This window comes from Phodopus roborovskii, unplaced genomic scaffold (assembly GCF_943737965.1).
Source record: "Phodopus roborovskii unplaced genomic scaffold, PHOROB, whole genome shotgun sequence".
Lineage (NCBI taxonomy): Eukaryota > Metazoa > Chordata > Mammalia > Rodentia > Cricetidae > Phodopus > Phodopus roborovskii.
This window is the reverse complement of record NW_026126407.1, coordinates 9,003,856-9,027,253: the sequence shown is the minus strand read 5'-3', so window position 1 is coordinate 9,027,253 and position 23,398 is coordinate 9,003,856. Positions and strand designations below refer to the sequence as shown.

Sequence of the window (23,398 nt, the reverse complement as noted above, 5' to 3'; positions counted from 1 at the left end):
GAAAGTGCGCTATACTCATGGCATGACCCTGACTTGTACAGTGAGATAAAACCTGACCGTTCTGTCAGTGGATGCACACGTCACAGCACTCATGAAGGCATTTCTTGCCAGAAATCATGAAGTTTAAATGGATCATTTTTTTTTCTCCAAAAGTGGATTATAAGTGAATTTTGACTTCTTATTTTCCTCATTTGTTTTCATTTAGCAAAAGAATGTATTCAGAAAAGTCTCTTATTACTGAAATTTTTGCCCACAAGCAAAAATTCAAAAGAAAACTGTGATAAATTGGTACCTGTTGATGAACCTGATCATCTCCAGCCACTTGACAGACGTCAGAGGACAAGCTCTGTGGTGGAAGAGCATTTCCAGGCTTCAGCATCTCCTACAGAAGCAGCAACCCCAACTACAGGTGACAAGAGTCCTGGCTTGGAGATCCAGCCAAAGCTACCACCCAGCAGTGGCCCCTCTGTTGCGGAAGTGTCCACAGCTGAAGAGCCCTCATCACCATCCACACCCACACGGCGGCCTCCCTTCACCCGAGGGCGACTTCGGCTGCTCTCTTTCAGATCCATGGAGGAGACCAGGCCAGTCCCCACAGTCAAAGAGAAATACCCGGTGCTGAAGGATGTCATGGACTTCATTAAAGATCAGTCACTCTCACGAGAGAGGTGAGCTAGTCACTTTCTTCCAGCACTTTCCCTTTACAAGCTCTAGGTAGCCCCCCTAGTCAAAGACTTGAAGTTCATGTTTAAAATGAACAAATAAGGGATAAGGGAAAGGGTACAATCAAAAGACTGTATAAAAACTGTAAATAAAATAAAATGAACCAATAATATTTAGGGTACATCCAGACTTGTTTTAGAATATTCAGGATAAAAAGCTTGGCGGTGGTTTTTGGTTTTGTTTTTTCTCCTTAAGGAAATTCTAAGATTGGTACACTGTGGGTGTTGATAAATCTCAATGAATAGAGTGCTCACTCAGCATGAAGAAGTTCTGGGTTTGACCCCTGCACTATGTTAAAACTTTGATAGTAGTGATTCTGTGATCCCTGCACTTGGGAGGTGGAGCACAAGACTCAGAAGGTCATCCTGAGTTCACAGACACCTGGATACCTGAGACCTGTCTTAGCTGGGCAGCTTTTTATTTATTTACTTTTTGTTTGTTTGTTTACAATTTAGTATACAGGGTCCTATCTGCATGCAGGCCAGAAGAGGGCACCAGATCTCACTGCAGATGATTATGAGCCACCATGTGGTTGCTGGGAATTGAACTCAGGACCTCTGGAAGGCCAGCTAGGGTTCTTAACCTCTGAGCTATCTCTTCAGCCCATACCTAGGCATCTTAATGTACACCTTTAATCTCAGTGCTTGGGAGGCAGAGGCAGGCAGATCTCTGTCAGTTCCTGAACAGCTGGGGCTATGTAGATAGACCCTGTGTCAAAAAACAAAACAACAACAACAACAAAAAAAAAACCAAATTGTGTCCTTCACTGTATATAACATGTGTCTTAGTAATATATGCATAGATCTTTTAAAATAGAAGCATTTCCTTCCTTCCTTTTCTTCTTTTACTCCACCATCTCTTCTTCCTCCTCCTCTTTCTCCTTTCCATCTTCTGTTTTTTTTTTTTTTTGAGACTAATGTTACTCTGTAGCCCAGACTGACCAGGAACTCATAGCAATCCCCCTGCCTCAGCTTCCTAAGTACTGCTATTATAGGCATATGCCACTACACGTCACTTAAAAAGACAATACCACTCAAAATTTTTTCATATTGCAAGGGATAAATTTAGGATTTGATATTTTCTGAAAAAATTATTTGTCCGTAGGCCTATGTCAGCCTTTCTATCCTTAGGGGAAGTAAAGATACCGACATCCCTTTTTAACCATTTATTTTTTAAAAAAAAAAAAATGTTGCATTTCTGCATAGTTGGTGCACACTGGTTTGTGGTTTGTGGTGGGACTGACTTTTGTTCATGTGGCTTCAGAATATGGGAAAAGGGTTTATTTTCTAGGCATTCTTGACTTGAACTGTCTCTCCAGTGTTGTGAAGGTTCTTTCTTTGAGGAAAGCCCAAGCACAGAGCATCCTTGAAGTCCTGAGGATAATTCAGTATTGTACAGAATCCCTTGGGCAGCCTCACTGCTTCCATCCACCGTATATACTTTTCCTACTGGAACTTCTCACCTGCCAGAAAGATTTTACAAAGTAAGTACAAATATACCAGAAAACATGCAAAGGCCATTTTATAGAAATCCTAATTGGCCTCTGTACTGATAACTCCATAATTGCCATATATGATGCAAAATTACATTTTTTTTTTTTTTGGTTAACATGTTCTCTCATCTCAAGAAAAAAATAACTTATAACCTTTTAGAAAGAACCAAGCATGTGATTATTTCTCTTATGACTTGACCTGCCTTACCTGACAGTAACAATTGTGTTCCTTATGTGCCCACACTCTCCTAAGGCTTCTAAAGGGCTAGGATTAAAGGCATGTGCCACCATCGCCTGGCTGCAGTGTTTATTTAAAGTAATGACCATGACCTTTCAAGGTAGTTGTAACCTTCACTCAGCTTTTTTTTTCTGCTGTGCCAGACACCTTTCTAAGCATCATATATACAAAAGTGAAGCGAAAATCAAGGCCTCTTCCTAATGGAGCCTTGTGTTCTCTTGGAGAGCAAGAGAGAACATTCAAAATAAATAAGTAAGACAATCTCTGATAGGCATATAATGTGTGATGATTCCATGTACAGTGACCCAGTTTGGGTGGTCAAGGAATGTGAACCAAGGGAATGGCCTGTAAATCAAGAGATGAATGACTTGCTGAGACTAATAGAGTGCTAAGGGCAGAAGGAACTCTTGGTGGGGAATCAGGCCAAGGGACAGAGAGAAAGAGCATGGCTGAGTGAGAGGGAAAAGTGGGTGAGCCAATCAAAGCATGAGGCAGGACCCTATCATACAGGGTGTTTGCATTTTATACTGAGCTGCAGGTGGGAAGCCTTGGGAGATTGTGAAGCCCAGTAGGAGCAGCACAATAGGTTTACACTTATGAAAGATATATTTGGCTACTCTGTGAGAATGTGGGAAAATTAGAAAAGCAGTTAGGAGATTGTTAGAGTAATGCACGTAAGAGAAGATGGTTTGGACTAGGGAGAAGTTTAAGAGATGGAGAAAAAGAGATGGCATTCAGGATTTGGGAGATGGAATTGTGTAAGACAGAAGATGAATGAAAGATACTGGAAACATGGGGAAGAAACTCTTAGGGTTGTGTTTGGAGCAGTTGTGTGGATGGTGTCACATATCACTGAGAGAAGGGATCTTACACAGATGAGAACAAAATTTTAAATTCTGTTTTGGCAATATGTTTGAACTATTTATCTTTTTTATTATTATATTATCATTATTATTAATTTGAGACAGGGTTTCTCTGTGTAACAGTTCTAGCTGTCCTGGAAGTCACCTTGTAGACCAGGCTGGCCTCAAACTCAGAGATCCACCTGCTTCTGCCTCCTGAGTGCTGAGATTAAAGTCATGCATCACCACAGCCTTATTTTCTTATTTTTATTTTATGTGTATGGGTGTTTTTATGTATGCCTGTGCATCCCTGACCCCAACCTCCATTTGCATGCCTAATGCTATGGAGGTCAGAATCGAACATGGATATCTTGGAACAAGACTCGTGGAACTGGAATAAAATACCATGTGGGTGCTGGAAATTGAACACATGTTCTTAACTGCTGAGCCATCTCTGCATTCCCTGTTTTAATGGCTTCTTTGATATCCAAGTAAAGATAACAAATAAGATGAGGATCAGAATCTAAAGTACTAGGAATAAGTCAGGACTAGGGAGGGAATTTCTTTATCATGAACACTCAGATGCTATTTAAGCCATGGACCAGATGAAGCCTAGACAGACGAAGAAAAGCAAGTAAATATGGTGGCTATTGGAAGAGGATGTGGGCAGCCAAACGTTGTATTGTTTTGCAGTGCAAGTCACTGAGACAGAGCCTTGCTCAATCTCAGCACATGCTTTGCCACAAGGCCCGCACCTGTGGGTATAAAGATACTAAAGCTGGGGCTCACTAAGATTAAAAAAGGCTGTATGGAAGGCCATAGTAGAACAGGACAAGAGATAGTAGGCAGGCTACCACGTCCTGAAGTCTTCACCTGATGATAAGGTTAAGGAAGGACCATCAAACTGGGCTAGTTATGGAAATGGAAGTGAAAATCCTTGGCAGTGAAGTGGACAGAGAAGAGAGAGAAAAAGAAATAGAGGCATCATTCGTATGGATGCTGAAGCCACTTGTGTAGGTGGAGTTTTCTTGCTCCCAAATAATCATTCAGAAACTTAATATTATGGTAAATGTTTGGTCAATAGCTCAGGCTTGTTACTAGTTAACTCTTACATTTAAATTAACCCATTATTATTATTTTTTTAACCTACGTTCTGCCACGTGGCTTGGTACCTCTTCTTAGTACAGCATGCTCATCTTGTTTTTCCCTCCATCTGTCTGCTTGACTCTTCTGACTCCACCCTTCTTCTTCCCATCATTCTTAATTTGGCTCTACCACCTAACTTTATCCTGTTCAACTATTGGCCAGTCAGCTTCTTTATTAAACCAATCATAGCAACATATATTCACACAGTGTAAAGGAATATTCCACACTTAGGTGTGAAAAGCCAGTAGTGAACCAGCACTTGGAATGTAGAGGCAGGTGAATCTCCTCCAGTTCCAGGACAACCAATAGTACACATAGAGAGCCTCTCTCCCTAAAAGTAAACAAATAAATAAATAGAATAGAAAAAAAAAAAAGAGGAAGGAAGAAAGAAAAATGAAAAGGAAAACTTAATACTAAAGTTACCAGTGAAAGAAGAACAGATTGGGGGCATGGTGGTGTAGAGAGAACTAAATGAGGTAACTTTATAGAAAGCATGTGGCATATCATGGCACACTCATGCAGTGAGGACAGGTGCTTTGTTTGATTAGCAAAGAGAGATTAGTAGTTGTCATCTTTATACTTCTGCTGGGCTGCTCTCTTGACCCATCTGGACTTGCACTCAGAAGTCATTGTGCCTTTTTTATTCCAGTGTCTGCACTGCTTTGCCCAGTGCTGCTTGCTTATTTTGTGTGTGGGATAAAGATTAATAAGTCAAAGTTGTCCTGGATATTAAGCTGGATATTCTCTGTTTCTAGTTACTTTGGACACTTGGAAGGCTGTGGTGCTGATCTACACAAAGAAATCCGAGACACCTACTATCAACTTGTTCTGTTTTTGGTCAAAGCGATCAAAGGATTTAATAGCATAAATGACAGGTACTGGATAGCCTTTACATTTCTTGAGGAAAAATGTATTCTTATGATTATAAATGAAACACATATTTGATGTTGAAAATCCAGAAAAGCACAAAATTACCCACAAATATTCACTTACTCATGTGTTTCTCTCTCTCTCTCTCTCTCTCTCTCTCTCTCTCTCTCTCTCTCTCTGTGTGTGTGTGTGTGTGTGTGTGTGTGTAAAATGTGTGCATTGGATAGGTTTTTGGAAATCTAAGAGTTTATAGCCTGTTATCTTCAGTGTTTGATGTATTATGTGCAAATTAAAACTTGAGTACAAAGCAGATTCCTGTCTCCCGTGTAGTAAGTTATTCAGACATAACCCTTAAATCGGATGGTTCTTCTGTGACTGTCTAACCTGAGCTAATTTGGGAGTGCCTTGATGTTGTCCCTCGTCAGTGCATGACTTCACTGCTTACTCCCTTACTGTCAGGTGCTCCAAACTCACTTTTCACCTTTCCGAATTGTTGTAGTCTTTTGTTTTGGTTTTCTGGGTTTTTTTTTTTTAGCTTCAAATGATATTTGTGTAGAATCCTTCCTTACAAATTAGTACCAAATCAGGCTGCCAACTTATACTGGTTGGCAGATTACAGCTTTGATAATTGTCACTTGTGTGATCTCTTTAGGTCTCTGCTCCCTGCTTTATCCTGTGTCCAGACAGCTCTGCTTCATCTTTTGGATATGGGTTGGGAACCCAGTGATCTTGCCTTCTTTGTTGACATTCAGTTACCAGATCTCCTCATGAACATGTCACAAGAAAATATCAGTGTCCATGACAGTGTGATCAGGTGAGAGCACAGTCCTGCCCTTTGCTCTTCTTAGAGTAGGGGCATGGGTAGAGTGGGGGTAAGGGAATGGGCTTGGCAGCAAGTCTATAATATATCCTGGCTTTACCACATGTGAACTGGGTGATGCTGCAAGTTTGTTTTTCTTTTTTGGTTTTTGTTTGTTTGTTTTTTAACTTTTCTGTTACTCCAATTCTTCGTCTTTAGAGCTACCTCTGAGACTTATGGAAAATGTGTAAGTTCCACTTCTGAATGTCTAGGACAGTGCCTGGTACATAGTAGGGCTGGGTAGTTTGGCAGCAGTAGTATGGTGAACATGGAAGATGAGAATTGTCTTCATTTTGGGGGGATCCTAATAACCTGTAGAATTGGATAATCCTTTATTCTTTTCTTTTAATCCACATTTGTGTTCTGTTAGCCTCTATAGTGTTCTGCACATTGTAAGGACTTAGATTACAATAAAAAGTAGTACACAAAACTTACCTGGCAGGGAGACACCATAATAACCATAATCAAGGAGGTGATTTTCCCAGGGGGAGGCTCAACCATGACCCTTGGGATGTGCTGACCCCTGCTATTTCCCCAAATATGAGAAATTTGATTATAGAATTTGTGATAATAGGGGACTGTGTTTATACTCTCCCCTACATTAACAGAAATTAGTATGCAAAGTTTTTAAAAATAATTTTTGGTTTCGTTATAAAACAAAGTTGGTAGTTTATTGAGGCAATGTTTTAATATAGATTTTAGATTGGGTATTAAGAGAGTGGGGCTTAGAAAAGAACAGTATCATACGTCTCTGAGTCGATGTGGGCCTCTCAAGAAGGAGGGGCTTCATTCCACTTTGACTAATGTGTGTCATGCTCAAGCCCACTTATCATTCATGACTTTGTATAGAGAGGAGAGAAACAGAAGAATAGGTGTTAAGAGAAGAATTGGGACAGAAACATGAGACAGCACTCACTATTTTCACTCTCAAAAGAGATGTTCTGAGAAGGTAGGGGCAATTAAAGCTGTCTCCTTGGGCCCATGAGGTAGCTTCACAGATAAAGCTATCTCTGTCCCTTGATCTGCTTTAGAGGGCAGATGGGGGACACAGCACTGACTGACACCTGGTTCTTCAGCTGTCAGCCAGCCCAATGTTTCAAGCTTTTCAAGCTCCTGACACCTTACTCATGCTGATTGCATTGGACTCTTCTAACCATGTCCACACAGAATTTGTTTTAGACAAAGTTGTGTTCAGTTCAGACTGTCCTCAGGTATTCTATATAACCAAGAATTGCCTCTGATCCTCCTGCCTAGGGTTAAAGGTGTGTGATGTTAATGACATACATGCTGGATGTTTCTTCCTTTCTGCCAACTAGGCTACATCCTCAGCCCAAACTTTATTATTATTATTGTTGTTGTTGTTGTTATTAAGACAGGGTCTCACTATATAGCCCTAGCTGGCTTGAAACTCTCTGTATAATTCAGGTTGGCCTCTTAACTCACAGAGATCTACCTGACTCTGCTCTGCCTTCTGAGCATGTGCCACTATGTCTGACTTAACTTCTTAAAATTATCATATTTGACTTCAGTACCTGGCACATGATAGGTTTGCCCTATTCAATGTAGTCAGCTCAAAAAATGATTTATTTATTTATTTATTTAGGGTTTTGAGCATAAATCTATGAAATAGTAGATAAACTTTGAGGCTTTGAAAAGCAATTCCCTTCATTTCAAAATGCCCAGTTGTTAAATTTACAGGACATGGCATCTGCTAACTAGCACTTCTTTGGCTATTGTAAGAAGCATGCTTTTCTCTCATTACATCCTTCTTTCAGCCAGTGGAGTGAAGAAGATGAGCTCGCTGATGCCAAGCAGAACTCAGAGTGGATGGATGAGTGTCAGGATGGCATGTTTGAGGCCTGGTATGAAAAAATAGCTCAAGAGGATCCAGAGAAGCAGAGGAAAGTAAGACCTCTCAACTAGAGCAATCTGGGTGACTTGCTAGGAGTTTAGAGAGGAGGGCATCCCTGGGGTGCACTTGGATGATGTCTCCCAAAAGGCTTCTGGGAACATTGAGGACCAGTGTCCAGTCTTCATCCTGATATGATCCACCACAGTGGCTTACATCCATAGAACTAAGCCCAGAGTAGAGTGTCTCATAAGGCTGATGTATGTTATTAGATACCAGTGTATTCATTTAGTGAGAAATGGAACTGCTGAAGGGTTTGGCCTCTCTTGTTCTGGGCTGGAACACTATCTTCCTGTAGGCAAGCACCATTCCAATTACAAGGTTGACAATCAGGTGAGCTTGGAAGCAGCTCCTGTTTATCTTTGAGAGTTAGGAATCAACTTAGATAGCCTATCTGTTTTGTGTAAGGTGTCCCATCTGCAACTACTACATGTATCAGGCATCTACTGCTCGAAGCCACTAATTTTCCCCATATTAAGTACCTTCTGTTTGCCAACCACTCTGTCCGTTATAGTACATACCTTTGTGGTGCTTATAAGGGATACACCAACTGGGACTTGTGACTTCTGTCTTGTAAGTTCACGTCTGAATGAGAGCAACCTGTAGTGCTCAGATGACCTGGCAGATTTCATCTTCTACAACATACTATCTACTACCAAACAGTGACTTTCTGGCTTGGTTTCCTCATACGCAGACTCTAAAATAACTGCCACCAAGTACTTTCCAGTAACCGGATAGCTTGCTCATGTTAACAGTCTTACAATCTGCTCCCAAAAAGGAAATTAGCTAGCTAATAGAAAGTCTGTTGGCTAGTTGTGTGGCTAGCTAGTTAGTTAAACATGAAAGACTTATATGATCTGAGAAGAAACCAGAGTTTTGTTTGTCTGTTTATTTATAGAGAGGTCCAGACTGGCCCAAAATTTGCAATCCTCCTACCTCAGTCTCCTGATTGCTTTTTTAATGTGCCAGAAACAAGAGTCCTCTTTTGATGTTTGTTTGCACTGCCATTGTCACACAAGCACCCAGCCAAACATCTGGATGTCATTCTTGATAGTTCCTTTATTAATTTGGTCACCAAGGCTTCTCACTCTGCCTCTTTAATACTTCTCGAATCTGCCTGCTTTCCCTATCTATTTATGACTCAGTCTTTGCCCTTATGGAGTTACTTAAACAGCTATATCATAGTCAGCTTCCCTGACCCTGGTCTTGGTTCTATCAATCCATTCTTTGCTCTGCAACCAGAGGAACCTTCAGAGTGCCCAAATCTATTGCCATTACTTTTCTGTTTAAAAATTGTTTAAAAACAAGTGTTTAAAAACATTTGCAGTTTAGGCTCCTTGAAATTCACCTTTCTGACTTCACCTGGGTATTCCTCCTCCTGCTATACATACTATATTATAGCCCATTTCAAAAGCCCTGAAGCTAGAGAGGTGGTTTAGTGGTTAAGAGCACTCCCTGTTCTTCCAAAAGACCCAAGTTTGGTTCACAACCCCCCATAACTCCAGCTCTAGGGAATTCAATGCTTATGTCTACAGGCACACACACGAACATAAATAAAAATACAACTTTTAAGAAAGCAAACCAAAAACCCCTTATTTTCTTTCTGTTTTTCTGTGCTTGTACCTGCTAGGCAAGTGTTCACACACTCAGCTACATTCCCAGCCCATGTTGTGCTCCCTTTTTGCAGGAGCAAAGCTTTTGTAGACATTGTTGTTTCTTCTCTCTGTCACCTTTATCTCCACCCAACTACCATCTCTTTGTTTTTGGTTTTAACTGAAGAATTATCTTCCTTGAAAAACCTTCCTTGATCATACTGATACCTTTGATAATGTCCTTGTGTTCTCTAAGCTTCCTGAATTTGCCTGTCAAAGTATTCCCCACACTGTATGACCATCATCTGTTTGCTTGAGGGAATTCCTAAATGGGTGCTTGCTTATCCAGGTTCAAATCCTAGCACCTGGTACAAAGCTTGAGTGATCTTAGGTACCTACTGAGTGAATGAATTGATTAATGAACAGTGGCTGCAATAGAAAGTCTGTTGGCTAATTGTGTCCATTTCACCTTACAGATGCACATGTTTATTGCTCGATACTGTGACCTCTTAAATGTGGACATCTCCTGTGATGGATGTGATGAGATTGCCCCCTGGCATCGCTACCGGTGTCTGCAGTGCAGCGACATGGACCTCTGCAAGACTTGCTTTCTTGGTAAGCTTCAAGGGGAATGAATCCATGTCCACAAGTAACAGTCATTTCTGCTTTCTATGATTTTAGCATTTTTAAAATTCATTGTAGCCCGACAATAGTGGAGCACACCTTTAATCCCGCACTGAGGAGGCAGAGGCAGGCAGGTGGATTTCTGTGCGTTTGAGGCCAGTCTGGTCTACAGAGTGAGTTCCAGGACAGGCTCCAAAGCTACATAGAGAAACAGTGCCTGGAAACACCTAAATAAGTAAACAAATAAATCTCAGTGTGCTAAATAGAGACATTGTCTCTGTTCCAAAGCTTACACAGAGAAACCCTGCCTCAAAAAAAATCTAGATAGATATAAACAGACAGACAAACAGATAGACAGATAATTGTCTCCAGTTCATTGTGATGACCTCCACTACTCCTGTTTGACATCCTTCCTTCTCCCATTCTGCTGGGGAGGCACTTGATAAACTTTTAAGACCAATGAATACTGGCTCAGATAAGGTTTTAAGAAACTTTGCACAGGTAAAAATTTAAAAGTGTGAGATCAAGAAAATAGAGCAGAAAAAAAAAATGAACTTTGATGGGAGATGTCATTCTGTAAATATGTTTCTCATACTGGTTAATGAATAAAGCATTGTTGGCCAACAGGAAAGCAAGATAGGCAGGACTAGGAGACAAGGAGGATTCGAGGAAGTAGTAGGGAGGAGTCAACATGTAGAGACTGGGGAGAACAGAGGTCCGGGCCCACTCTCCGGTAAGATGAGACCACATGGAAATACTTAGATTAATAGAAATGGGTTAATAATTAAGACAGAGCTAGCTGATAAGAAACTAGTAACTGGCCACCAGCATTATATCAAAAAAAAAAAAAAAAAAAAAAAAAAAAGAAAGAAAAGAAACTTTGCTTCTGAATCACACAATGCTTCTAAATAGCAACATGTATGTACAAGCAAAATAAACTTGAAATGTTCTTTAATGTACTTGACTCATGGGTGCTATGGCAGAGCCTTTCTGTAGTAGTGAACACTGGAGAACTCTGTGTATTTGAAGCCCAGTAGTAGAAGACACAGTTCCTCCTGTCCTGGAAATACAACCTTATCAGTGAGAACAAACATACACACATAATGAATGCATATGCTGTTATAAATGAGCAATACAGAATATTTCTGGGAAACTTTGGAAATACAGCAGCACTCTATAGGGAAGACTTGTGGAGAGGAGATAGGGTAAAAATTGGTCTTTGAAGGAAGTTTGAACTGGATGACATTACAAAACTCTGAAGATAGCATTACCATCAAGAGCAGAGCAAGCTCAGGAACAGGAAATAGTGCTTTCAGTGAGTTTAGATAGATACACTCCAGTGTCTGTCTAGTTAAGTGATGGTCTAAGACAGATAGGGTCCAGGTTGTGGGACTCTGAGATGCTAGGCTAAGGAATTTGAATAATCTGAAGACAGTCAGGAAGGTTTATAGCTAAGATGTTACTGTGATCAAAAATATGCTCAAGAAATACTGTCTGTCATTCTCCTTTAGGAGACTCTAGTCACAGGGTGTTTGGCCCTATACCAGGTCCACAGCACTGGGAACAGAAGTGGCCACCTACAAGAAGTATTGAGCAAGGACCTAGAGAGATCAGAATGGCCTGTCTTGTTCATGTCTGTTATTCTCTTACTCATCAGTCCTGGGATTCTGAAATCTCTTTCCACCTATAATTTTTCAGTAACAAAGTAGAACAGAAACTTGATCCCTGGCCTTCTCCATAGGCACATGCCAGTGGTGCATAACTTCTGTCAAAGATGGGGTGTAGGAGACAGCTCACAAAGTACATGGGCCTATTTCTTGCAAATAGCAGTCATGGCAGGATTTGACATGTATTTGATCTGATTGTGACACTGCAGAATTGAGATCAGTCAGCTGACCATTGCCAAAGCATTCCATGCTGAGAATATCATTGATATACTCATAGCTAGCAAGGCATTCTGGTCTTCGAAGGAACCCCTGCCTTCTGGAGTAGTAAATGAGAAATGCCTGTGGTACTGGGATCAGTTTGCTGGCACTCTGGGAGACCCTCTACCACATCTGCCTCACACTGCTGGTTTTTCTACAGGTGGAGTGAAGCCTGAGGGCCATGGAGATGATCATGAAATGGTCAACATGGAGTTTACCTGTGACCACTGCCAGGGTTTAATCATAGGCCGGAGAATGAACTGCAATGTATGTGATGACTTTGATCTTTGCTATGGATGCTATGCAGCAAAGAAGTACTCCTATGGGTATGTCACATGTCCTGCCACCACCATGACCTTTTGGGGTATATGTCTTCACTTTAAGGGGGTGTCTTGCTTTTTCTGTGGTGCTAGGAACTGAACCCAGGACTTCACAGATGCTAGGCAAGAACTCTATACCTGAGGTATACTACTAGCCTTCCTTACTTTTGAAATTGTTTATTGTTATTAAGGGCATGTGCATATGTGTTTGCATACATGTGTGTGTACATGTGGAGATCAGAAGACAGTTTTGCAGGGTCATTTCTCTCTTTTCTCCTTTCTGTGGGTTCCAGAGATTAAAACTCAGGTCACCAGGTGTGCTAAATGCCTTTACTGGCTAAGCTGTCTTGCATCCCTTTCCTTACTTCTTTAAAGAAAAGGTTTTGTTTTGTTTTTTTAATATAATTTTTTAACATACTTAAAAGAAGAGAGAGTGGTGCACTGCACCCTGTGTTCTTGATTCATCAGTTAGGGAGATGGCGTCATGTGTGCTTACTCCAGCTCTTTTACCTTAAAGTATTTAAAGCACATTTCAAACCTTAAGTCATTTCTTTCCTATACCCTGTAATTTGCCTTTTTAAATTATAGGCATTACCCTGCATTACCAAACTAATTAGTGCTCCTTCAGAATTCTCTGAAATCTCTCTTCCTTAGCATGGTTTCTATGTGCAGGCTTTAGTTTGTGCTGACATGAGATGCCCAGTGTTTGTGCTTGTTTTTCTCTGGGGAAAGAGTTAGTACTATTCTCAAATAGTATCAAAGAATAGCCACAACCTATTGGTGACTAATGCCCAACATGATCAAGCACATACTTCCCTGAAGTCCAGGGATCTTTTTCAGAGTCTTACAAATGTTATAGGCCTTAAAACTTTCATGTCTTTGCAGTCATTTGCCGACCCACAGCATCACAGCCCATCCAATGGTGACCATCCGGATCAGTGACCGGCAGAGGCTCATCCAGCCCTATATCCACAACTACTCCTGGCTGCTCTTTGCTGCCCTGGCTCTCTATAGTGCTCACCTGACCAGCACAGAGCACATGGATGGGGAGCAGCTGGAACCCCAGGCCCGCAGAAATGCTGCCACCCTGCGGAGCCAGTGCATGCAACTGGTCGGGGACTGTCTGATGAAGGCCCACCAGGGCAAAGGTAACTATTCCTTATGTAGGACCCCAGGCCCTGCCTCTGCTTGCTGTTGGACAAAAAGCCCAGACAGCAATAAAAGTCCATGCTTGACTTAGAGGTAGTACACGAGAAGAATTCAGCTTAGCCTGGGACATAAGTCCCAGTTTCTCTTGAGAGGACTGTTGGCATAAAGTAGCATTTAGTTAGTAAAAGTGTTTCCCTGACAATGCTGTGCAGTAAAATCAAAACCCTGGAAGTCCATGCTTCTTTTTTTTTTTTTTTAAACCTTTAGTGCAAATCTGCATATCCTAGATGAAAGCTGCTTACAAATAATGGTATTTCTGGCTGTGACCATGCACACCCAAATCCAGTTCTAGGGAGGTTAGATGGGGCTACATAGATGCCCTGTCTTAAAATAACAAAATAATGAGGTAATTCCGACGTCACTGAAGGGTATTAGTAGAAAAATAATGTAAATGTTAAACTTCTGAGATGTTTAAGTTTCTCTCAGATGATAGATTCCCCATCTAATTGACATCAGGGAATTATACTTATGTTAGGGAGGAGAGTGATATCTCTATCTGCCAGTAGGAATTTAAAAATCTAGTTGCTAGCCAAGCTTAGTGCAGTACATGCCTTTAATTCTAGTGTTCAGGCAGCTCTGTGAGTTCAAGACCACCCTGGTCTACATAGCAAGTTCCAGGCAAATCAGAGATACATAGTGAGACCCTGTCTCAAAAATAAACTAAATAAATAAATAAACAAACAAATTGCTTGGCACTGCCAGAAAAATGTATTTCTAATTTTCAAAACAACCCTGTCACCTGTAGCCTCAGTAGTATCTTCAGTGTTTCATTGTGCTTAAAGTGCAGGTTCCCTTTGCTGTTGTCTTCCCCATCTGAGATCAGGAGTGGAATGGATGTGGGCTGCCAGGGATGCTGCTATATAGTTTGTGTGACCCCCCAGCCATCTGTTTCTATACAGTGATTAAGCTTTGTGGCACTTGGGAGAGATATTCCTTGTTGTGAATGGTTACCCATGTCCTTGTTTCTTCCCATTCCAGGTCTTAAAGCTCTAGCTCTTCTCGGTGTATTGCCAGATGGTGACTCTACCTCAGAAAATCAAGCCCTGCCAGTCACAGTGTCCATCCAAACATCAGGGGAGCAGCTAGAGAAGAAAACAGTTCAGCTTGCTGAGGAGCCAGCAGATGCAGGCCTGTTTGTGACCTGCAATGTAAGTGTCTTTACCATGGGGTCACAGCTTGCATTCAGGGAGCCAGTCACACAAGGAGGCAAAACAGGGAAATTAAGAACATAAATTATGCAACTGAAGATTTTAGTTCCCAGCTTTGGTTTATATTCGGTCAACAAATAGTTGATACCAAAAGTTTACTGTTTTAACAGGCAGACACCATAGTTTACAGGTAGGTGTATGGACAGAAAATCCTTTATAGGTCCAAGCACGATCTGTGTTGGTGGCACACACATAAAGATCTTTTTGTGAATTTAAAATATAATTAAATAACTCAACAAAAGATTGCTTTTGTAGAAGTTTGCCTTCAGAGCTTGAATGTATGCAGTGAATGTCCCCACCTTTGCTGTAGGGACCACTGGCATTTCTACTGTAGCCTCATCAAAGTACCAGGTCAGTATAACCTCAAGCTGCCTGTCTCTCAGCATCAACATTGTTGCCTACACAACACAATTAACCTGCCACAGATTACCTTACACAGGAGGGAATGCAGTCAACCCATCCAGTCAGAAGGGATAGCAGTCTTCACCTCTGTTCCTGGGACTGTCTATATTTGTGAGCCCTCAGCATCTTGTAGCAAGCTGCCCACAGCATTGTGGTCCCTGTCTGTTAATATATTCATTTATTTACATGAAAATGGACTTTTTTTTTTTATTTGTTAAAATCGTAGTCTTTTACTTTTATCTATTTTGGTGCTTAGATTGACCCTGTGTTTGGCCCAGTGGCTACTTCCTGCTTGGCTTTTGTATTCTCTCTCTGTGTATGTCTGTCTGTCTGTCTGTCTGTCTGTCTCTCTCTCTCTCTCTCTCTCTCTCTCTCTCGTGTGTGTACAGGTGCAGGTACATTTTATAAAAGGGGATGGTAATGACAATGACTGTAACACACAGTTATTGTAGGAATTATGTACTGTCCACATGGGGAAGAAACTTGTAAAGTACTTAGAGCGTGCAAACAGTAAGCTCCATGTCAGAAGAGGACATTGGATGTTCTGCTCTATTACTCTTTGCCATATTCTTTGTCCATTTTCATGTGTATGTTCATGTGTGTGGAAGTCAGAAGTCAACATCAAGATTCTCTCACTCTTCACCTTGGTTTTTTTTTTTTGTTTTTTTTTGAGGTTCACTGAATCTGAACACTAGTTCAGCAATAGTAGCTGGCCAGTAAGCTCCAGGGATCCTCCCATGCTAGGATTACAGGCACTCCCTACCACACCTAAGTCTTACATGGTTGCTAGAGATCCAAATTTAGGTACTTGTGCTTGCATGGTGTGCACTTTACTGATTGAGGCATCTCCCAGCCTGTGTTTGTTTTTCAACCAAAAAAGGAAAGTATGTAATGATGATCATTGTATTGTACTAGAGGGAAATCAACAACTTTATCTTTTTCCCAAAAGAAGAATGTTCCATTCTTGGCTTTGGGAAGCCAAATGAAAAGAAAGCTAAAGATTTGGTATGAGCCATTGTTTATGTCACCTGGAAGCTCTGATGGCTCTTCAGAGATGATCAGGGGCTGTGATGTGAGGATTATCATCATAGAGCATTGGTTTATTCTAAGAAATTAGTAGCATTTTTCTAAAGAAATTCAAAAGATTTTTAGTTTGTGAAAGACTAACAATTGTATACGGTATATATGGAGTATATTTTTGTTATTCTTTTACACTTCTTGTTTTTAGGGAAAGAGAGCTGCAGATAAAGAAGTCAGACCTTTGGATTATAAGCAGAGGAAAACGGCAGATGAAGGACTCTCCTTAATGAAGGACCCTTCATGCCAGACCCAGACTTCAGATGCACCTGCAAGTGCTCACGTGCCTCCAGGACCTCCAGGTCAGGAACCTATGGCCATTAACTCCATCTCCTTCCTTTACAAATGCACATGTCATCATGCCTGCACTGTCCAGTAACTGAATGAGGTTTCTCCATTCTGTTCAGCTGTGGCTGGTAACTTTGGATCATCTATCCTTTACTTTAGCTCACCTATGTGTTTACCAAGTGCCTTCTCTTTGTTAAGCACCATGCTGGATCCCAGGGATGAAATCTACCAACACAGACAAAGGGACACATGGCCTCTGCCCTCCTGGATCTCATGATCCAGGAAGGTTTCAGACAGAGACACAAATAGCTGTCATTTGAGGTGGCCTGTGATTCTGGCCTCAGGGGAAGGGTGACAAGTATTAGTCCTGATCTAGAGCAGATTGTATCTGTATAAAGTCATGTAAAAGGAGAGATGTAAGGAACCTTGAATGTGCCAGGATATGCAGAAGGGACTGACATTTGGGCAGAAAGCACTGTGAAAAAAGGCTTCTTGTAAGTTCCAGAACTATCATGAGGAGAAGTTCTCATGCCAGGTGTGCAGGACCAGAGCAGAGTACTGGAAGATGATACAGAAGAGCTACTGTAGTGCTTGCTGCATGCCTGTGACATTCAGACCTCAGTCTGTCAGAGGAAGAAAGTGTTGGGGTCAAAGCTGGGATTTTGGAGGACGGAGCAGTAATGCTGGGTTACAGGAGATGCTTCAGGCAGCCCAGGGAGTCAGGTTCTATCCTTTGGTTGTTCTGTAATAGAAGTAAGTGGGAGTGAGTGTATTCTGCACCATCATCAGGGCCAGCTCTCAGAAACAGTAGACACTCCACAGCATGCCATGTCCTCAGTGTCTACCAGAGTCAGATTCCCCTGAGGATCAGCATTTAGGTTCATAGACAACAAGTATCTATCAGGTACCCCCATGTTTTGGGACATTGCTAAATGCACAAAAGAGACAAAAACCAAAAGGGTACATGTTAAACAGCAAACACAGATATGCAGAATGTTAACGGGTAATCAAATGCTTAGAGAACAGAGAGAACGGTACCCTATTCAATTAGGGAGCAGGAAGGCCTCCTTGAGAAGGTGACTGTAAAAAGTGTTCAGCGTAGAGTTTGTTATTGTTCTGGGTTTTGTTGTTGTTTTAAAAAGAGTATATCATGTGTATAGGTGTTTTGTCTACATGTATATCTTTGTACCAAGAGTGTAGTGTACCTGGTTGAGGCAGAGGCCAGAGAGGAAGTCAAGTCCCCTGAGATTGGAGTTACAGATGGTTGGGAGCCTCCATGTGGATGCTGGGATCAAACCCAGGTCCTCTGGAAGAGCACTCATTGCTCTTAACCACTAAGCAAACTTTCCAGCCCCTTTGTTCTTTTTAAAACAAAACCTTGCTGTGTAGCCCAGGCTGACCTCAAACTCTTGATTATCTACCCTGTTAAGTTCTAGGATTCTAGGCATGCATTACCATGCCTGGCTTCGGCAATAGGATATTATCCAGCTTCCTTCTGTAGGAACACAAGGGTAGTGTCATAGCTTAGTTGCCTTTTATGTGTGTAGAACCTGGCAAAATCTGACAGTGGTGTTTCCCCACACAGATGCTGAACATCCAGATGTGTCCTCTCAGACACCAGTAAAAGAGAAGGCAATTACTCCAAACCCTGAGCAAGTGTTTGCAGAGTGTTCCCAGAAGAGGATTTTAGGATTGCTGGCAGCCATGTTACCTCCCATCCACTCGGTAAGAGGCAGCCAGAGTTTTCTTTGTGAAAGAGTGGGTGGTTGTGTTCACAGAAGAAAATGGTGGTAAGATGTAAGCAGAAACCATCTATTACCAACAGCTCTGTGTCATGAGGGAGGGAATGACTATTAATTAAAGTTACTTTCTTCTTTGAATTTACATTTTGTATGAATTCAATTGACTTTTTTTTTTTTTTTTTTTTCCCTATTTCCTCAAGACAGGGTTTCTCTGTGTAACAGTCCTGGTTTAATTATTATAGTTACTTTTTCTATGTTTTTATTTTGAAAGTTTTTAACCTCTTTGAAAATTTGGAAGTGCAATGAATGAAGATTTTCACATAGAATACTAGTGTTGTTTTATGTCTGCTTATTTATATGTTTTATTACATTTTTTTCTGAAATTGAAAACAAATTGAAAGCTTATAGGCACATCATCCTTGGTTCTCCTAAAAGTGTGATCTTCTCAATACCATGTTACTACCATGTTAAACACTCAAGCCTGGTGACTCACACTATAGACCCCCAGCACTTTGTAGGCAGGAGGTCAAGGCCATATTGGATTTCAGAGAGAGACTATAGATATAGATATCTTTTTTAAAAGTTCAAGTAAACTAATAAAAAATTAATACTGGTATAGTAATTTTATCTCATACAGAGCAGAATCTAGACACAGATTTTCTCAGTTTTCCTAGCATGCTCTGTAGATCAGGCTGGCCTCAAACTGACAGAGATCTGTCTGCCTCTTGCCTCTGCCTACCTAGTGCTGGGATTAAAGGCGTACGCAGCCACCACCAGGCAACAGCCACTATTCTTTGAAGAATATTCTCCTTTTCCTCTTTGGACTCTATTCTGAGGCTCTCCCAACCTTAACAGCTCCTCATCATGACTGTCTTTACGCCAACTCCTAGGTACCCCCATTACATGGGAACTTGCAGCCCATACCACACCAGCCCTTCTCTGCACACTTTCCTTGTTCTTCATGAACTCCAGAAGCCCTATCAACCATAACTTCAAGGGAATGCCTTCCCACGATTCAGTTTTTATTGCTAAGAGCTTTTGTACTTGCTTTGTTTTCTAGTATGTGTACAGTGCCCTCTTGAATCACACTCAACTGTACTAGCTCACAATTATTAAAGAGATTCTTCAGTTTTGTTTTTTCCTATGAAAAAATTATAAATGGTTTAAGTGTGTAGAAATATAGTCAGCTGTTTTCTAAATGGCATTTTTAATAATAAAGCACTGGAAGCCAAGTAAAATACAGACATACTTTAAAAAAAGAAAAATAGAAAGAAAAAAAAGAAAGAAAAATAGGCTGTGTGGTGCATGCCTTTGGTCCCAGCACTTGGGAGCCAGAGGCAGGCAGGTCTCTGTGAGTTCAAGACCAGCCTGGTCTACAAGAGCTAGTTCCAGGACAGGCTCCATAGCCACAGAAAAACCCTGTCTTGAAAAACCAAAAGGAAAAAAACAAATAGAAAAGTAGGGCTGAGAAGATTACTTGGTAGGTAAATTATTTACAATGCAAACTTGAGGATCCCAGAATCTACTTAAAGTTGAATATAGTAACATGTGTCTCCTCATGGAGAGGTGGGGCAGGTGGAGACAGAAAAATCTCTGGAAGCCCATAGGCAAACTAGCCTGGCATACACAGAAGCAAACGGAGGACCCTATCTCAAACGAAGTTCAAGACAAGGACTAACATTGGAGGTTTTCCCTTGGCCTCTGCATTTGCTGTGGTACACACACACACACACACACACACACACACGCACGCACGCACGCACACACACACACACACACACACACACACACACACACACACACACACACACACACACCACTGAAGGAAGGAAGGTAGAAAGGAAGGAAAAATAATTTACAGGTATTATCTATAAATGTGTGTGGAGAAAGGTTGACAAACTGTCCTTCCAACGATTAATAATTGTGACTTCTTTGACACTGATGGGTTGGAGGAGGGCCATGATAGAAGGTCTGAATTTTATATAATTTTTAGTTCTTTGAATTCTTTATGATGAACATTATCAGGAGAGGAAGAAAAGCAAGTGCTTGCTACTCTTGTAGAGGACCAGAGTTTGGTTCCCAGCTCTCATGTGCATAGATAGATTCAACATCTCCCATAACTCTAGCTGCAGGGTGTCCAACACTGTCTTCTTGGCTCCCGAGGCACCTGACTTACATGTGCATAATCACACATATACACACATATAAAAATTAAATTTAAAAAGTAGGATGATACCTGAGCATATTTATTTTATTTACAGTTGATTGTACACATGCCATTTTTGAAACTGAAATTAGGCAAGTTGTAATACATGAATGGGTGGCATGTGTAGATGATGTGGCTGCTTGGATTTTGTAGTAAGGAGATCTCCCTTCTCTGTTGACAGGGTCCCACAGTCCCCCTGATAGACCTGGAGCACGTCCTCCCACTCATGTTTCAGGTTGTCATCTCCAATGCAGGCCATCTGAATGAAACCTACCACCTCACCCTGGGTCTCCTGGGCCAGTTAATTGTCCGTCTTTTGCCAGCAGAGGTAGACACTGCAGTCGTCAAGGTCCTTTCAGCCAAACACAACCTGTTTGCTACAGCAGACAATGGCATTGTACCAGATGGTTGGAAGACTACCCACCTGCTCTTCAGCTTGGGAGCTGTGTGCCTGGACAGGTAACCTCAGCTTCCATATACCCAACCTCTACAACATCCTTAGTGGTACTCACTCACAACAGTGGTCTAGCTGTTGATGAGTTCCTGTGTGCTATAGTGCTGAGGCTCTTCTGTGAGAATTCACCTAGTAATTCCACACTAAAATAGCTGAGAGCCTCAGCAGCACCTGCCAGTCGGCGCTGATGAGATCTATTCTGATAGATCTGTCCTGGGAAAATTATGTATAGGCATTGTGGTTGAGAAATCTGTTTTTATTATAAAAACAACAATCAATACCAAATTGGAAATGAAGAAGGAAAAATGACCTTGACTTGTACCATATACATCTCTAAGCTCCTTTCTGAGCATGGCTGTGATTATAAATGTATTTGTCAATATATGCATGTGAAGATGACATTCTAGAGCAGTGTTCTCAACCTTCCTAACCCTGCGACCCTTTAATACAGTTCCTCATGCTGTGATGACCCCCAAACATAAAATTATTTTCATTGGTACTTCATAATTGTAATTTTGCTGCTGTCATGAATTATAAGGCAAATATCTGTGTTTTCAGTGGTCTTTTTTTTTTTTTTTTTTAATGTGCACTGGTGTTTAATATGCACCGGTGTTTTGCCTTTATGTTTGTCTGTGTGAGAGTACTTGATCCCCCAGAACTGGAGTTCTAGACAATTGTGATCTGCCATGTGGGTGCTGGGAATTGAACCCGGGTCCTCTGGAAGAGTTGCCAGTGCTCTTAACCTCTAAGCTATCTCTCCAGTCCTTCAAATGGTTTTAGATGAGGTTATGACCCACACGTTAAGAACCACTGTTTTAGATTTGAGAGCATAGTTGTAGATCAAGTTTCTAGGCTGATTATATAAATAACAGATTTTGATTTTGTTTTTTAACTTATCTTTATGTGAAAAGCATCATTCTGGTAGTTTTTAAGTAATGTCTGGTTCTTTGCATGAGTCTGACTCTTCCTAGGACAGTTGGGATATTTGTGAGGGTATAGCCTCACATACTACCACCTAACATTGAGGCTCTTGTCTTCTAGTCGAGTGGGCTTGGACTGGGCCTGCTCCATGGCAGAGATCCTTCGGTCACTCAACAATGCCCCATTGTGGCGAGACGTCATTGCCACCTTCACAGACCACTGCATCAAGCAGCTACCTTTCCAGCTGAAGCACACCAACATCTTCACCTTGCTGGTGCTTGTCGGCTTCCCCCAGGTACAGCATCTGAAGTCCTGTTCACCCAAGTCTCTGTAGCACATACATACACACACATATGTATGTGCCTTTAATAGTTTTGAATTTTTTTTTGTTACATGATTTGCTTTTATAGTCTTGGTATATTTTCAGAACTGAACAGCTGTTAGATTTGCATTGTCAACAGTTAGACATTTGATTCATTTTACTAGCTTTGAATAGTTGGTAACTATAATGTATTTGGTTTACAAAGAACTTCAGAGACTGTTATCTTTCACTCTGGCATTCATGTTGATCTTCCTCATCTGACTGGGATTAGGAGCTGTAAAGCTATGGCAAGCACCTAAACTAATTTTGTGCCAAGTCTGCACCCAATCCTTTGAACCTAGGGATGAGAAGATACCCCCCCCCCCAACCCATCCATGTGTGCTTGTAGAAGAGCAAGCAAAAGGGACTGGGCTTGTGCCTAATGAAGTGCCTCTTCCTGCATCAATGCTCTAGGTCCTCTGTGTGGGAACGCGCTGTGTTTATATGGATAATGCCAATGAACCCCATAATGTGATCATCTTGAAGCACTTCACTGAGAAGAATAGAGCTGTGATTGTCGACGTCAAAACCAGGAAAAGGAAAACAGGTCCTAAGCATAATTATGTCCTCTAAGAATGGAAGAAAATATTCTAATCCTTGCATGCTATGAAACCATTGAAGATGCCTTAGTTCTTTTTCCTGCATGTGATTGTTTAATTTTTTAAAATTACATGTATTTATTTGTGTGTGAACACATGTGCTCATGTGCATACACATATATGTGGAGGTCAGAGGACAACTTGTGGGAGTCAGTGCTTTCATTCTACAACCTGAGGCCCTACAGATTGAACTCAGGTTATCAGGCTTGGTGGCACATGCCATTATCCATTGAGCCTTCTCACTAGCTCAACTCTTTACAATAAAGTGGATTTCTTTTTTTTTTTTTTTTCCCCAAGGATTTATTTATTGTGTATACAATGTTCTGCCTGCATCTATGCCCACAGGCCAGAAGAGAGCACCAGATCTTGTTACAAATGGCTGTGAACCACC

General features: G+C 41.2%; 1 protein-coding gene and 1 non-coding gene across 2 annotated transcripts in view; both read left to right on the top strand.

Moving 5' to 3' along the window:
* Zzef1 (zinc finger ZZ-type and EF-hand domain containing 1) overlaps positions 1-23,398 on the top strand; it is a 114,122-nt gene that overhangs the window by 65,802 nt on the left and 24,922 nt on the right. Inside the window, exons 29-42 of the mRNA XM_051180065.1 lie at positions 206-668; positions 2,042-2,206; positions 5,197-5,316; positions 5,964-6,125; positions 7,946-8,075; positions 10,148-10,286; positions 12,381-12,546; positions 13,426-13,688; positions 14,728-14,897; positions 16,588-16,738; positions 18,310-18,449; positions 20,854-21,131; positions 22,168-22,342; positions 22,823-22,955. Coding sequence (XP_051036022.1) covers positions 206-668; positions 2,042-2,206; positions 5,197-5,316; positions 5,964-6,125; positions 7,946-8,075; positions 10,148-10,286; positions 12,381-12,546; positions 13,426-13,688; positions 14,728-14,897; positions 16,588-16,738; positions 18,310-18,449; positions 20,854-21,131; positions 22,168-22,342; positions 22,823-22,955 — 2,655 coding nt within the window. The remainder of the gene's footprint in view (positions 1-205; positions 669-2,041; positions 2,207-5,196; positions 5,317-5,963; positions 6,126-7,945; positions 8,076-10,147; positions 10,287-12,380; positions 12,547-13,425; positions 13,689-14,727; positions 14,898-16,587; positions 16,739-18,309; positions 18,450-20,853; positions 21,132-22,167; positions 22,343-22,822; positions 22,956-23,398) is intronic.
* Positions 6,598-6,769, top strand: LOC127219892 (U1 spliceosomal RNA). Its single transcript, XR_007834322.1, has one exon. It is a non-coding gene; the product is annotated as a U1 spliceosomal RNA (small nuclear RNA).